We start from the raw sequence: 15,214 nt of genomic DNA on the forward strand, positions 1-15,214 counted from the left end.
CTTTGGCCCGATTCCTGAATGCCCTTTTAATAATACACCTCATTATCCCCCACTCCACCTCTAATAAACACTTAGCGAGTGCTGCAGAGATTCCTGCTGATGTGGTTCCTGTCCTCAGGAAACAACCGCCTCCAGTGCACTGCCGCCCGTACCATTCTCACCTGTTCCTCTTGCATTTGGGGCTGGGGACCCGGTGCAAACCTGCCCTTCTCGCCACCAGCCCCAGGAGCTCACAGGGCTCTGGCCACTAGAGACTGAAACACCCCAGCCGACACCTGTGCCCAGCCTCTCTCTCGGGACTGACCCCCGTCCTCAACTCTGGGGGGCGGATCTGAAGTGCGGTGGGGTGGGGTCTCCCTCTGCACTCTGCGCTGCTCGCTCCGGTATCAGTTGCATTTTTGCCAAGACAAGCAGCTTTCAGATCGCCTTGTCACTTCACATCACATCAAGGCCCACATCACTGCACGGGGCCCCCTCCCCCAGCTCGCTCCGTTCCTCTCTCCCCTAGCTCCCTTTGTCTCTCTCCGGTTCGGCTTTTCCCTCCCCATGTCGAGTGCTCTGTGCCTGGGCCTCTCTCCTGTTTTCTGTCTGGGCACCCTCCTCTCTTTACCCCTGTTTCTCGATCTGGGCTTGATCTCTCAGTCTCCTCCTACCCACCCCTGCTCCTTGCAGCTGGTGATGAGCGAAGAGTAGAAAGAAAACGGCTGGCAGATCCTCCCATTTAAAGAGTATCTATTTTTTAGGGACTCCTGCCTATTCTCCCAAAGGCTGGAGGTTCAACCAGGGGATTAGAGGGCGAAGGGGCCAGATATTCATGGAGGAGAAGGGAGAGGGCCTGCAGGAAGGCGGATTTCTGTGCCTTTCCCACATTGTATGAAAGGCATGCAAATGAGATGCAAAACACCGTACAAACAAGTCCCTATAATTTGGAAGTGCACCCTTAGGGAACTGGGCTGCGGAATCCAAAGTCAGCCGCATAGTGCAGCCCCCTCTCCTGCCCGTATGACAGCACACGGTTTGCCTTGGCGTGGATCAATGCCATCGATATTTACTGAGCACCTACTACGTGTCAGGCACAGGGCCAGGCACTGAGGACACAAGGTGAATCAGTGAGCCTGGTTGTTCCTCTCCTGGCTCCTGTTCTCCTGGTCTTGCCTCCAAAGGTGTCAGGCAGGTGAGAGGGGTGCCAAAGAGTCAGCCGTTGCTCAGGGCAGAGCTCACAGACCACGGAGCACCCGAGGCACATAGAATCAGAGCGGCCACCTAGACAGGCTGCTTTTCCAGAGGCTTGGCGAGGTTGTGAGATTTTGTGAGTCTGATCCCCAAAGCTAGGCGTTCCGGCTATGGGTTCATGATCCTTCGCAAAACTTTAGTCTCACTTCCTCAATACGGAGATTTTTCAACTTTTGCAGGTCACAAACTGTGGACAGGTTGTCAGATCCATTTGGTAAGTTTGGACCGGCATTTAGAAAAATCAAAACAGAATAGAACAGAATAGAAAATACCAGAGTGCCCTGCAATGGGTGTGGTAGAAGGTACTAGCATGCATTGCACAGGCTGTGGTAACAATGTCTGTCTCGGGATTGCTGTCAAAAAAGTTTGGAAACCGCTGTTTCAAAAGGCCTTCCTGGAGGGGCACGTGTGCCTTCTTTGCTCTCTCTGCAGGCAGCATGGATGGGGACATTCAGCTGGCACCTTCTATGGGGTCCTGCAGCTGGGAGGAACCCTGGGGCCAGGGGGCGGGAGTTTGAATTCTGGCTGTGCCTCCCCCTGGTTAAATAGCTCGGGCAAGTTGTCTGGCTTCCCTAAGATTTGTTTTTCTCGCCTGTAAAAACTAGGAGAACGACACACTCCTCGCAGGGCTACTGCGGTGCCTGAACAGACAGCAGCGAGGGAAGTCCCTGGTACACAGGGGAGCCAGTAAGCACCACTTCCAGCCCTGCTAAGAAGCTATCATCACCCCAGAACAAGACTCCTTTATTCAGCTTAGAAATAGTGTTGCTCATAAATTATATTCTGCCTACTTTCAAATGTTGTGAGGTGGCCTGCAACAAAAGATACATATGCACTGATTGATAAGATAGAATCTTAAAAAACACCTAGAGACCTGCGGAAATAGAAAAATCCCCCAAATCTAGACGAATAGTTACTATGTTTGGGTATCGGATTTTATCTGGGAACTTTCTAACGAGGAAGGCAAAAACAGGAAAGGGAGGGTGAGGTCCATAACCCTCCCTCGTGGTTCTTCGGGAGAGTGGAGTTTATCTCCGGAGTCTTTATGTGAAAGACACCCAAACCCAACGGGAGGAGGCCCTGCAGGGTGGTTTCAGGACTGTGTTCTTTAACGTCTTTCTCCGAGGCCCCCCGACCCCCGGGGCGGTGCAGACATGCCGGGTCCCGGGATGGGCTGGCGCCTCCCCCCAGCCCGCCCCGTTCTCCCCTGCCCCCTCGCCTACCTGTCACGGAGAGGCGGGCCCCGTTGCTCTGCCGGGTCTCCCCGCTGTACTTGTGCTTGGTGATGCAGCGGTAGGTGGAGAGGGCGTCCTCCTTCTGCACGTCAGAGATGTACAGCCCGCCGTGGTGCGTAATAAAAAACCTGTTTTCTGGAGACACAACCAGGACACAGTCTATTACTCCCTAGTCCGGTGCAACCTCAAAGGCAGGGTAGCATCTCTGATAGACGCGGGTCTTCTACACGCAAGCGAAACGACGAGCAGAGATTACAGTAAATTGTTCTTTCTTTAAGGGTAGATGTCTCAGGGTTTAGTAGGAGGAAGGTGGGCTTTAGAGTCAGATCGAGACCTGGATCGCAACCCAGCTCTTCCAACTGTTAGCTGTGTGACCTCGGGAAAGATACTTAACCTCTCTGGGCTTTATCTGTACAAATAAATAATACTTCCCAGGTGGATGTACGGATTTAAAAAAATAATAAACCTTAATCCTTTTGTCTTAATTTAAATAATTTATTCACTCAACAAACGATTACTGAGGCCGAGCTACCCTAGGAGTGGGGATGAGGAGAGGCAGAAACGCAACGATGATTTAACAAACAGTGCTTGAACGCCCGTTTGGTGTGAGGCAGAGAAAGGGACAGGCACTTTGCTCTATGCTTCCTGCCACTGCGACGGCCACTGCTGTCCCTGGCAGGGCTCAGCAGGGGGCGGGAGCCCAGGCAGCAGCACACCCTCTTAGCTGTGCCTGACCCTGACGTACGACTCCGCTCAGAGGTGGAGTGCACTTCCGTGTCCCCGGTCCCAGGGCTCACCCGAGCTTGAGCTAATGAGGGCTGATTTAAAGAAGAAAACTGGATTAGAGGGCCGGGGAGGGGCTTGCACTGGAGCCCCCAAGCTCACGGCAGTGCCGCCCACCGAGGCCAGACTGAGATGGGGAAGCTGACTCTGGGTCCCTCCGCCTTCTCCCGGGCGGGCTAGCCGCCTTCCCAGGCAGATGCGCAGGACCCCAGGCTGCCGTGTCCACGGGGACGGGGCATTGGAATCTGGGTAGTGACAGTGGCTTAAGAGGAAGCCGCAGGGGAGAGGGGCCGTGCTGAACCCCCGGGAAGGGCCCGATAAGCATGGGGTGTCGGGCTCTCCCAGGGAAGCACTCTGGGCAGCCCCGTGCCTGTTAAACCCTGTTGTTTACAGATCTGCTTCTTCCTACCTGGGGGCTGAGTAAGATCCCCTGAAACAAGGACAAGAGCTCTGGCTCTGGCTCAGTCTCCTAGGAGGAATATTCTGTGGTGTTGACAACCTGGCCGGCCTGCCTCCTGCCCCGAGCACAAGTCCAAGGTTCTCAGCACCTGAAGGTGGAGGTGTCCACCAAAGGACACTTGCCACAGTGGAAGCTGTGGAGCTGCATGGCTGAAAAGTTCCCTGTGCTTGACATCTTTGACAAATGCTCTCCAGCCTTCACTTCACTACCACGAGGGCTGGGGAGCTCACCGCCCCGCTCGGCGGCCCATTCGCAAGGTGATGGCTCCGACTTGCAGAACCACCTTCCAGGCGGCTCCCTCCGCGGTCCCGCCCCGGCCATGCAGCCCGCAGGACCCGCCACCACCGTGCTCCTGCCACGCCCCCTCTCCAGCTGGAAGGCAGCCGTCATGCCCTTCCACGGTCTTAGGAGTTTATTTTATAATAGTTATTGATTTAATATGGCTTCAAATAACGTCATCAATCTGGTGTCTTGCTTCTGAATGAACGTGGGCTGATCTACAATCTCCTAAGTGCGCCTCCCTCTCTTCCTTCTTTCCTGCCTTCCGCCCGCACCTCTCTTGTAGGAGTGGACCCGCCGTGTGCCAGGGGTTTTGCTCCACTTTGTGGGGCTCTTGCGATCAGACTTAACCCATCGGGGTGGAACAGGGCAAGATGACCAGCCCCCAGCTGAAGGCTGCATCCACTTTCTGGGGGGGATGTGAGAGTAGGGAGGCAGCCCCATCACGCCACCCTCCTTGCAGTCAACCGCAGACCCCAGTCTTGTCCCCGTGAACCGCTGCCACACCCCTTTCCCTCCCTCTCCCCTCAGACGAGTGGTTATGCGGGCCCAGGTCTGGGGCTATGACCCCACCATGAGCTGCATCTTGTGGGGGACCCTCCCAGATGAGCAGTCGGCCAACTGACAGCCTCTAGATCCTGGAGTTTGTGGGCCCCCCACCCTGCCCCCCTTTCAGCACACAGACCACAGCTCTTTGGACCCCCACTCAGCACCGGGGACAAGGACGAGAAGGAAGGGGGAGGGCGCCGAGCCCCACAGCCGGCAGTCGGGGAGGAGTCGAGGAAGCCCAGAGGAACCTGGCTCCCCCCCTGGACTCTGCACGTGCTGTTTTGTCTCCATGTTGTGACATCCCAAAGTCAGACGCGGAAGCTCTCCGTAATTTATTATGTAACTGGGACTGGAATGCAGAACTACTGGAGGGTGCTGCTGCCAATCAGAAGTACTATGTCAGGAGGTGGCAGTGCCGGGGTGCGGAGAAACAGCAAAGACATGGAAATCAACGCCAGCGGCCCACAGGTGCTCCTGCCCCGGACAGCGGGGACCCTGTGGTCTCGCATCTCCCAGCACCTCAGGACAAACGGGGCACTTGGTCCTAGGGGGATTTTAAACCAGTGGGGGGTGGGGTGGGGTGGGGTGGGGGGCCCGATGCTGCCTTGATGGTGGTGGGGAGCTAGGGTTTCTATAGCAACAAGCAGCTGCTGCATCTGATGTTTCACATCCTTCATTGTCCTCATTTTCCCCTCCCTTCCCCCCGCCTTGTGCATATTTAATTGCAGTAACGTTTTCAGACACAGTGTTTTGCTTCTCCTGAAACAAAGGCAGGCTGCAGCCAGGGGATGCACAGAGAGCGGGATGTGGGAGGGGGAAGGAGAAATCAGGGGTATTATGCTAATCCCTCTGGGGGGGACTCGTGCAACATCAGTTCTGCATGTTTGATGAGAATCACATGATGGGCCCTGCTGGGGAAGGGAAGGAGGAAGCAGCCCGTGGAGTGAGCCTCACACGGTGCTAGGGCAGAGGCAGGCTCGGCCGGCAGAGTCGGGCTGGGGCCGGATGACGGGCATGCCGGCCTGCAAGGCTGGCTCCACGCCCTAGCCCAAATGGGACCAGCCATGCTTGGGATGGGGAGAAGAGCCCACATCCTTGGCTTCTGTTCCCCGGGAGGTTTGGTCCCACCGGAGAGGGAGAAAATGACAGGGTGCAGCCCCCCTCCTTAGGCCATTTGGAAATGTGTGGAGGGGATCATTTTTGGCTGACACCATAATGGGGGTGGTGCTAAGGGCATTTAGTGGCCAGGGGCCAGAGGTGCTGGGCATGTTGAGTAACAAAGAACTGACCCACCCCAAATGCCAACAGTGTCCCCGTGTGTTTGCACTGGAGGGTCCCTTTCCTTTAGGCTCTCAGACCAGGACGCAGAGCTATGTTTAAATGTGGACTCTGCTTGACTGTCACGTCTCAAAGGCTGTGGCATCATCTGTCAACATGCTCATGACTAGGGAAGTGCCGTATGTGGTTAGCAGATCCTTTTCTTCTTTTCATCATTGCCGTGAAGACTCTGGCCTGGTTTGCCTTCCTCCTCCTGGGTGACCTAGAGCAGGACTGTACTTTTTTAAAAGCTAAGTATTAAAAAAAAAAAAAAAAAAAAAATTAAAAAATCTAAGGATACCCTAATCATGAAAAAAAAAAAAAAAAAAATAAAAGCTAAGTATTTACCGAGCACCTATTATAAGTTAGGTCCATGGCTTTACATACATGATCTCATTTAATCCCCCCAATGCTTTGAAATGGATGTTACTATTATTATTATTATTATTAACCGGGGCACAGAGAGGTTAAATAATCCATCTAAGGTCACACAGCTAGTAGGTGGTAGAGCCTGGACCATTAGTTTACTTCATACACTTTATCAAAGCTCTGTGCTGGACTGACTGTCCGAGAATAACAGCACCACTCACAGGAACATATGGTCAGCCAGCCTCTGCTTGGTTGCTTCTGTCAGTGGGGTCCTTACTACCTTTGTAGGAACCGTCACCTATTCAGTTCAGTGTGGCTGAATTTGTCAAGTCCTTCTGGAGTGTGTCCAGTCCTGGGCTTGACCTCTGCCCTCTGGGATTCCACAGTTAGAGGACAATGTCCTTCCTCCATGAAAGGTGTGGTTATTGGTCCTGGGGGGCTGGTGAAGGGTGGGGAGGGGGCGTGATAGGAGCCATGGGTGAGAGGAGGAGTGTAAAGACAGGTGGAGCCACCAGGTGTGGTGGGCCACGCCCAGGACTGGGAGTTAGGAGACTGGGTAGGCATTCTGGCTCTGCCGAGACTGTTGGGGTGTAGACTGGGCTGCACAGTGCCTTGCTCAGATTAATATCCACCAGATCAGTGAATGTGACCTTATCGAAAATAGAGTGCTGCGTGAAGGCAGAGGCAGAGACTAGAGTGATGTGTCTGACACCTAGGAAACACCTTGGTCCTCCCCGGGAGCCCACAGAAAGCCAGGTCCTGCCGACACCTGGACTGTGGACTTCCAGCCCCCCGAACTGTGAGACAGTAAATCCCTGTTGCTATAAGCACCCGGTTTGTGGTGCTGTGCTGTGGCAGCCCTGGGTGCCCATGCAGGGTGTCCTTAGGGACGTCCAGTCTTCCTGCAGGCCCTCAGTTTCCCCATCCATAGAAAGAGAGAGAGAAGTTGGAGTAGCTGAGTATTTTTCACCATGTTTGGACATTAGAATCATCTAAGGAGACTTCAAATTAATCTCAGACTCTCTGGGGGTGCAGTGGCCTGGAGATTGGTATTTTTTAAAAGCTTTTTGGGAGATTCTAACGTGCAGGACAGAGAACCACTGGATTGGGTAAACTCATACGGACCTTCGCACTGACAACTAATGTCTCTATGCTCTCACTACATTTGTGTGGGTTCCACGTCTCCTTCAGGAAAAAGAGGAAAATAGAACTTATATCACAGGGTTGTTGGGAGAATGAACTGAAACGCTGCATACAAAAGTCCCCAGCACACGGGTGGCTGATGCAGTGTCATCTTGGGAAGAAGGGCTCGGTGCCTCCCTGTGGTCAGGCCTCCTGCAGGGTCACCTCTTCCTCTCCCGAGCTGGGGCTGGGCTGCAGAGCGGGGAGTGTGCAGAGAAAGAAGCCCCTCCCCGGCAATTTGAAGACCATGCACATAGGTGCTAAGTGAGCTCGCAGTATCTTTTCTGTCTTTTTCTAAAAGGTCAGAGAGCTGGGCCTCGGAGACTCCCCAGAGCTGCAGGAGCCGTGGAGGGATAATTGCTAGAAACCTCTGGGGCTCTCAGTGGCCACAGAGGGGCTGGACAGAGAGCCGCTTCCCTCTGCAAAGGTGTGGGGGCGAATGTGGTGGGGAGGGTCCTGGGAGGGGGACAGGGGAGCTGAGGGTTTGGGGCAGTGTGTGAGCTGGCAGAGCCCACAGCACTTGCTAGAGCAAAGCAAGGAAACTACTGGATGAGGCAGGGGACACCGCTTCCTGACTGGCCTCCTTGCTTCCACTCGCCCCTCTTCCGTATGTCTCCTGCACGCAGTCAGAGTGACGGCAAACCCCAAAAGTCAGATCACGTGACTCCTCGGCTAGGAACCTTCCGGTGGGTTCCCGTTTCACTCAGGCGCAAACCAGGCACTCCGAACCAGCGAGTGAATGAAATTTCCTGAAACTAACTCTATGGTAGCTTTATCCCCATTTCACTCATGTGTAAACTGCCACTCAGTACTGTCTGATCCCAGTGGAAATTCACCTTCTCCAGGAAGCCCTCCCAGATTAGCCCACTTCCATTTCTGAGTGTTTCTGCATCCGGCAAACTTCTTGCCACTGCTAATCATGGTTTCTACTATATCCAATTAGACCTTTAACAATAATTTTTTTTTTGTGTGTGTGAGCAATTCAAAGGTCAAGATTAAATAGTCAAGATCAAAAGATTAAAAATAGAATTACCAGCAATTCCACTTGTGGGTATACATCCAAAAGAATTGAAAGCAGGGTCTCAAAGAGATATTTGTTCACTCATGTTCATGGCAGCATCATGCACAATAGTCAAGAGGCGAAAACAACCCACTGTCCACAGACAGATGAATAGATGAACAAGACATAGTGTATTCACACAGTGAAATATTATTCAGCCTTAAAAAGATGGAAATTTGGACACAAGCTTCGATATAGATATACCTTGAAGACATTATCCTAAGTGAAATAAGCCAACCACAAAAAAGTCAAATATGATAAGATCCCACTTATGTGAGGCATTTGAGGTAGTCAAACTCACAGGCACAGAAAGTAGAATGGTGGTTGCCAAGGGCTGGAGGGAGAGAAAAGAGGAAGTTGCTGTCTAATGGGTACGAGTCTGAGTTTTGCAAAACGAAACTGAGCTTAAAACCTAACACTTAAAAATGATTAAAATGGTAAATTTCATGTTATGTGTATTTTAGCACAATTAAAAATGGAAAAAAAAATTTTTTTTGTCAACACTGTAAAAAATGGAATGAGTGTCTTTGCTAGGTAGTGAGTCTCCTGTCACCAGGGGTATTTAAGTTGATGCTGAAGAAACACTTGGCTGAGATATTGCACAGGGATTTAGGTATGGAATGGGAGAAATAAATTAGACTATCCTTAAGATCCTTTCCAGCAATTTATAAATCTACGGTTTAAAGAATGTCAGAGCAAGGCCTCTTGGAGACCATCACTCCAGTAGTATTAAAATCAGCGTCCCCGTGTGTGTGTGCTCGTTTCCATCCCAGGACCTTTGCTGTTGCTATTCCTTTCGGGCCTGAAGTACTCTTTCCTTGACTCACTGCCGGCCTCATTCAGGTCTCTGCTTAGATGCCCCTCTTGGAGGGGCCTTGTCCGACCACTGTGTCCCCCATCCCTGCCCAACTCCTTACTCTGCTTTATTTGTCCCCAGAGCACATGGTGTTTCCGTTAGGGAGCAAGAGGGTACTTCAGGTCACCCCGTACGCCAGCTCCAGAACACGGCTGGCGCATGGCAGACGCTCAGGTGGACGCGTGTTGAATGAATGAGTCCTTTCGCTCCACACGGGGTGAGACGGCTGCACCTCCAGCCTGGACTCCTGTCCCTAAGCTGCCCCGGACCCTGGGAGTCTCTCCCCTTCTACCCACGGCCACCACATTGCAATGGTTTGGGCCACTGTTTCCTCTTTAGGCCATTTTTGATATTTTCCTTGTTTGCCCAGCTCAGGTGAGCCCAGGCTGGGACATAAAGCAAGACTGATGGGTTGGAGCTAACAAAAGAGAAATAAGCAGAGACAATAGCAACGGGCCCAGGCACCGTGGGGCGTGTGCAAGCCGTGGTGGTCACTCATCTTCTCGGTGAGGCCCCCTGCAGGGTCTCCCAGCTGAGCCAGGGTGGACAGTGTGACCTCACACTTCCCAGGAGCTCCTCGAACATGCGAGGTGAGACCCAGGGACACCGGGCCTGGGGGAAGGAGGGCGGGAATTGCACACTCGAGCTGGCCTTCCAGGTCGCTCCCTGACTGAGGACGTACCTCTTCATTAGCTGAGCGGATTGGAAATTCGCAAATGCTACCTCCGCCGGAAGACAGACCACTAACCACGAAGGTCTGCTGCTCCTAGCACGGACACATGCGCGTCCAGGCCCGGCACCCAGAGCGGGGCTCTGCAACAGGAAGTGCCCTCTGCCTGCCTTAGGGCAAGCTCAGTCCCTTGGATGCGAGAAGTTTCCACAGCCCGGCCCTTGAGGACACAGCCCTGTGTCCAGGGTCCCGCAGCCATGGACTTCCCCTCTCCGGCCCTTCGGTCACCCCGCACGGGCACGGTCTACCTTGAGTTTGGAGAGGGATCCAGGCTGAGCTGGCGAAGTAGCTTAAATCACGTCATAAACTCAGCAAGGGGGACACTCTGCGGTGCGTGACTCGGCGGGCACCCCCTGTGGAAATGCTCTCGGGGACCGCGCTGTGCCAGGCACGTCCACACACCCTCCCTCTCCTGAGCCTGGGAAGTCCGCGCCTCTCCTCTTGCTCTGCACACAGGACACTGTGGCTCAGCCTAGGAGACTTGTCCAAGCCGCACGCCTAGCGAGCGGAAGAGCCGGCGTCACACCTGGGCTCCTGAACACACGTCTGGAGCCGCTTCCCGCCACCCAGCGTCCGGGAGAGCGCGTGCTGCGCTGCGGAGGGGGCTTTGGCCAACCTCTTCCCTGCACGTGGGGGACTCTCTCCCCGTCTGGACAGTGGCCGGTCCCCTGGCCCCTTGCATCTTCTGGTGGTGGCTTCCTTCTCACTAGCCAGGGCCAGAGTGCTGGGCGAGCCATCGGTGGGATGACAGCGGTTTCGGGGGACATTACGGTTACTGACCGGGGGGACGGATGGACGACTGCCTGTCTGAGGCTGGAGCAGAGTGTGGTAGGAGTCCGGGATGTCAGGCGGTCATTTGTCTGGGGAGGACGTAGATGCCGGGCTTAGGGAGCAGAGGAACCCTGCCGTGGCCAGGTGCCAAGTGTGAGTGGGAAGGTGCAGTGTCGAGCAGGTGGCTGAGTGTGCCTGTGAGGGAGCAGTGTGTGCTGGCACGTACACCTGCCGGGTACACTCGCACGGGCCGATGGGGCAGTGCAGGGGACAGGGAAGGGGTGGGCAGCTTGGGGGAGGCGTAGTCCTCAGTGGGTGCTGTACAGAGCTCTGTATTTGGAATCAGAAATGGGAGGTCTGAGACCTGCCATCTATGAGCTGTGTGGCTTTAGGAAGATCCCTTGACCGTTCTGGGCTTCTGTTCACTCATCCCCGAATTGGGGGCCCTAAACCCTGGTTTTCTCGGCTCATGGGGTTCTTTTCTTGGTGTCCCTGTGACAGTGTTTATAAAAGGATGTTGTGATGCATATTGCACCGTGTGCTTGTGGAAAGGATACTGCCAAGTGTGTGAAAGCACAGGGGGCCTGTGTGTGACATGTACACCGAGCGCAGGTGTTCGTGTGGGGCTTGCAGGCTGCCTTTCCATTGCTAGAGTTGGATGCCTTCCTGAAGCGGGAGAACACGAAGCTGAGGGAGGGGTTTCCTGCTCTGTCCCCTCCCCCATCCTGCAAGGAAGGTCCCAGTAGGCAATGGGAGGTATGGGGTATGGGGAGGAGGGAAGGAATGGAATGGGGCTTTGCACCTAGACCAGGCTTTGGCCAGGGTCAGAAAAACCATTCAGTCTCTCTTGGAATAGAAGAGATACTTAGCCTGTCAGCCCCAGTCTGTTTCCTGGGGTAGCCTCAGGAAGCCCGAGCTTCCAAGCACCTCAATTGCCCCCCAGGGGCTACCGATTCCAAAAGAGAAATTGCAATCAATACAGGTTACCAGTTGCAGCTCCGTGCATTATAGATCTGTGCAAACAATGTGGTCAGCCTGCAGCTTGGAGTCTGTGGATAGTTCATAAGACTAATGAGGTAACTTGCCCCCACAGTCTGGGCTGTCCTTCCTCCCAGGCTATTTGTACAGTGGGGAAGGGCAGGTGGGATGATCAATACTTCCTGGCTTGTAGGAATTCGCCTCTTTCTGGGCCGCCCCCTGCACCAGGGCAGCCTTCAGGGAGCTATTTAAGGCAGACTCCAAGGGATACCTGCCTTTCTTTCCTTTCTGTTACTTCTGCTGACGGTGAGGGCCCTGGGGGTACCTGCCAGCCTGGGTTTGAAAAACCCAAGGGAAGCCAGACCTACTCTTTTTCCTCTCCTCCTCTTGGACTCTGGACTCCCAGGATTGTAAACCTTCGACCCCGGGGAGAAATTTGCAGCTTAGTAGGAGGCATGCAGGACATGAGCTGGGCACTGGGATTCAAGTCCCAGCTCCCCAGCTGGCTCTAAGCCCTAAATCCTCCTTGTTAAGGACTGAATCGTGTCCTCCCACAATGTGTATGTTGAAGCCCTGACCCCCAATGTGGTTGTAGTTGGAGATAAAGCTTTTAAAGAGGTAGGTCAGGTTAAATGAGTGGGGCCCTGATCCAATGTGACTGGTGCCTTTCTAGGAAGAGGAAGAGACACCAGGGATGTGCACACACAGGGACAAGGCCATGAGAGGACACACAAGAAGGTGGCCTTCTGCAAGCCAGGGAGAGAGCCCTCACTGGAAACCAAACCTGCCAGCGCCTTGATCTTGGACTTCCAGTCTCCAGAACTATGAAAAACATTTGTTCAGGCCCCAGTCTGCTGTATTGTCTCATGGCAGCCCTAGCAGACCAATGCACTTCTCCTCTGGACATGCTATTTACCCGAGGGCCCTGCCAGCACTAACATTCTAGAATCGGGCCTTGTTCTGTAAGGGCGTTAGAACAGGGAGAGAAAAGGGCAGCGGGGAGCTGGTCCCAAAGGTCACCAGGCTTCAGGCTGTACCACACAGGTTGGGTTCAGAGAGTGAGAGCACGAGGGGTAGAGGAAGACTGAGCCTGAGACCTTGGTGGGCATCAGGGGCCAAGAGCTGAGGGGGGCAGGGAGGACGCTGAAGGCATCGCTCAGGAACGAGGTGGGCAGGGAACCGGCCCTGGGAGTGGGCCTTTAACATGGGCAGGGCCTCATCTGCACCCTCGATGGAAGACTCAGATCTCATCCACCGCCTCATGTTCCACGGGAGGAAACTGAGGCACAGAGAGTCACACAGCTCGTCTGGGTCAGAGTACAGATGTCAAGAGAGGCCTCCTGTCTCCTGGCCAAACGCTCTTTCCTCGTGGAATTGGAACTGGGCAGACTGGACACGCCTGGGTCGGGAGAGGCCTGGATGGACGGGAGGTGGAACGTCCGCTGAGCAGGCTCGTGGGGGCGTGCAGAGCCAGGAGCTCTGGCCGCGGTGCTGAAGCGAGAGCTGGCGTGGGAGCTGGCTAGAGGAGGGCTGCACAACTGAAGAGCCTCCGCGTGGCAGGTGGCGGGTTCATCTACCTGTTTCTGGCATGGGGCTTCTGGGGACTTGGCTAACACCATGGTCTCATGTTCTTCTTCTAAGTGTAACCCCAGGCTGGGCTGGGGCTTGGCGGGCCGGGCTCCTGATGGTGGCACAAATGCTACCGTGCGTTCCCCAGGCCTATTCCCCTGCTCCTTCACTGCCACCTCTGTGGCTGAGAGAGCGAGGGGCCGAAGCAGGAAGACGTGGGCTTAGGGGGCAGTGCCGGCATCCCCCTGTCCTCGTGGGGCGTGACTCAGACTCTTATTTCTCCTGCAAGGCTGGAGGTCCCATTGCTGGCCCCAGGAGCGGTGCTGTCCTCGGCTCCCCGGGGGCCAGGTTTAGCTCCAGAGCTTGGCTGATCTTGGCTAAGTGCACTGAGGCGGCCTTCCCAACCCTGCCCAACCGTGGACGTCTAAGAAGGGCTGAGACTTTGCTCGAATAAGCACCATGGCTGAGAAACGGCCTCCGTGGGACTCTCCTCTGGAAACACTATGCAGAGGCGGGCATGGCGGAGTCGAGTGCACTGGGCTGAGAGATGAGAAACTGGCTTCTAATTTGCTATGTGACTTCTGACAAATTTCAGTGGTCCTTTGGGCCTCAGTTTCCCTAAATGATAAATGAAGGGATTGAAGCATTTGACCTTGAAGGTACCTCCCGGGCCTCACTTCCTTTGTGATTCTATGCTCTCCCTGCAGCTGGCTGGGCAAGGGTGGAGGTCTCCTCCCCTGTTAACCTGTCTCTGTCGGAGATCTGAGGGGTGCTGAGCACAGGAGCCGGTATTGACTCAAACTCCCTGGGCCAGAGTCGTCTTCCACACGGATGTGATATAACAGTCCCTCTGCACCCCTGCCCCTCAAATTCCAGATTCCTGGTTTGATTCACTGTCCTGATGGTGCTGGGCTGTCACCATCCGGGTCCCCCTTTCTGCCCAGTAAGAGGGATCGGTCAGGCCCCACCTTGATCTCTGCCTCGGGCTCCAGAGGACATGGCGCTACTGGAGAGATGGGTGTCTGAAGGACTCAGAGGACCCAGGAAGTTGACAGCACAGTGGAGTGAAGACAGCCCGGCCCTGGAGTCAGAGGGGCTTGGGTTCGAGTTGTGTTCCCCTTTCTAGCTGGGTGATGAGGGATGAGACGTTGAATCTCTGAACCTGTTTCCTGAAAGAACTAAACGAGTTAATGAATGTATCCAACACAGTGCCTGGCACATAGCAGGCAGTTGAGTGTTTGTTGAATGACTGAGCAAATAAACAAACGTATAACTCTCCGAAGTGGGGCACTCGGAACTTGACCTGGGTCTCAGCCTCCAAGTCCGGGCTCTGCTGACCATTCCCACCGCCTCCTAACTGCCCACGGACTGGTCTTTTAAGTAGGTGGGAGGGTGTGGCTTTGCCAGAAGGGGTCCGGCTCTGCTCCCCTGGGGTCCTGGCAGAGTGACGGCTCTAGGCAACTGAGATCTAGAAGGGCGTCATCACTGTCCCTGGAGTAGCCCCTACGGAGTCCTAGGGGGTCTCAGGGAGAGACCAGCAGGAGAAACCTGGGGCGGGGAGGGGAGGGGAAGAGGCAGAGGGGCTAGTTTTCTCTCTGTCCCTGAATCCTTTTCTCTAAATACAGCTCCGTCTTTCTCTACCCCAGGATTAGCACACATCTCTCATTCTCACATTGCAACAAGATTTTATTTCTAATTATGCTGTAATAAAACTGGAGCGCTCCCAGGCTTCCTTTCAAATGACTTGTACACACACTGCCGATTGGACCCCGCTCAGCCCCATTGTAATAGCATTTCCCTGACATTCATTAGACATGCATGAGAGGGGCGCTTTAAGAATAGA

The 15,214-nt window shown here is 54.4% G+C and overlaps 1 protein-coding gene across 2 annotated transcripts in view; it reads right to left on the reverse strand.

Moving 5' to 3' along the window:
- DSCAML1 (DS cell adhesion molecule like 1) overlaps positions 1–15,214 on the reverse strand; it is a 328,360-nt gene that overhangs the window by 88,103 nt on the left and 225,043 nt on the right. For both annotated transcript variants that reach the window (XM_012773648.2, XM_076002544.1), the window contains exon 4: positions 2,457–2,603. In XM_012773648.2, the coding sequence (XP_012629102.2) occupies positions 2,457–2,603 (147 nt within the window). The remainder of the gene's footprint in view (positions 1–2,456; positions 2,604–15,214) is intronic.

The sequence above is a fragment of the Microcebus murinus genome, chromosome 4 (genome assembly GCF_040939455.1).
Source record: "Microcebus murinus isolate Inina chromosome 4, M.murinus_Inina_mat1.0, whole genome shotgun sequence".
In the NCBI taxonomy this organism is placed as follows: domain Eukaryota; kingdom Metazoa; phylum Chordata; class Mammalia; order Primates; family Cheirogaleidae; genus Microcebus; species Microcebus murinus.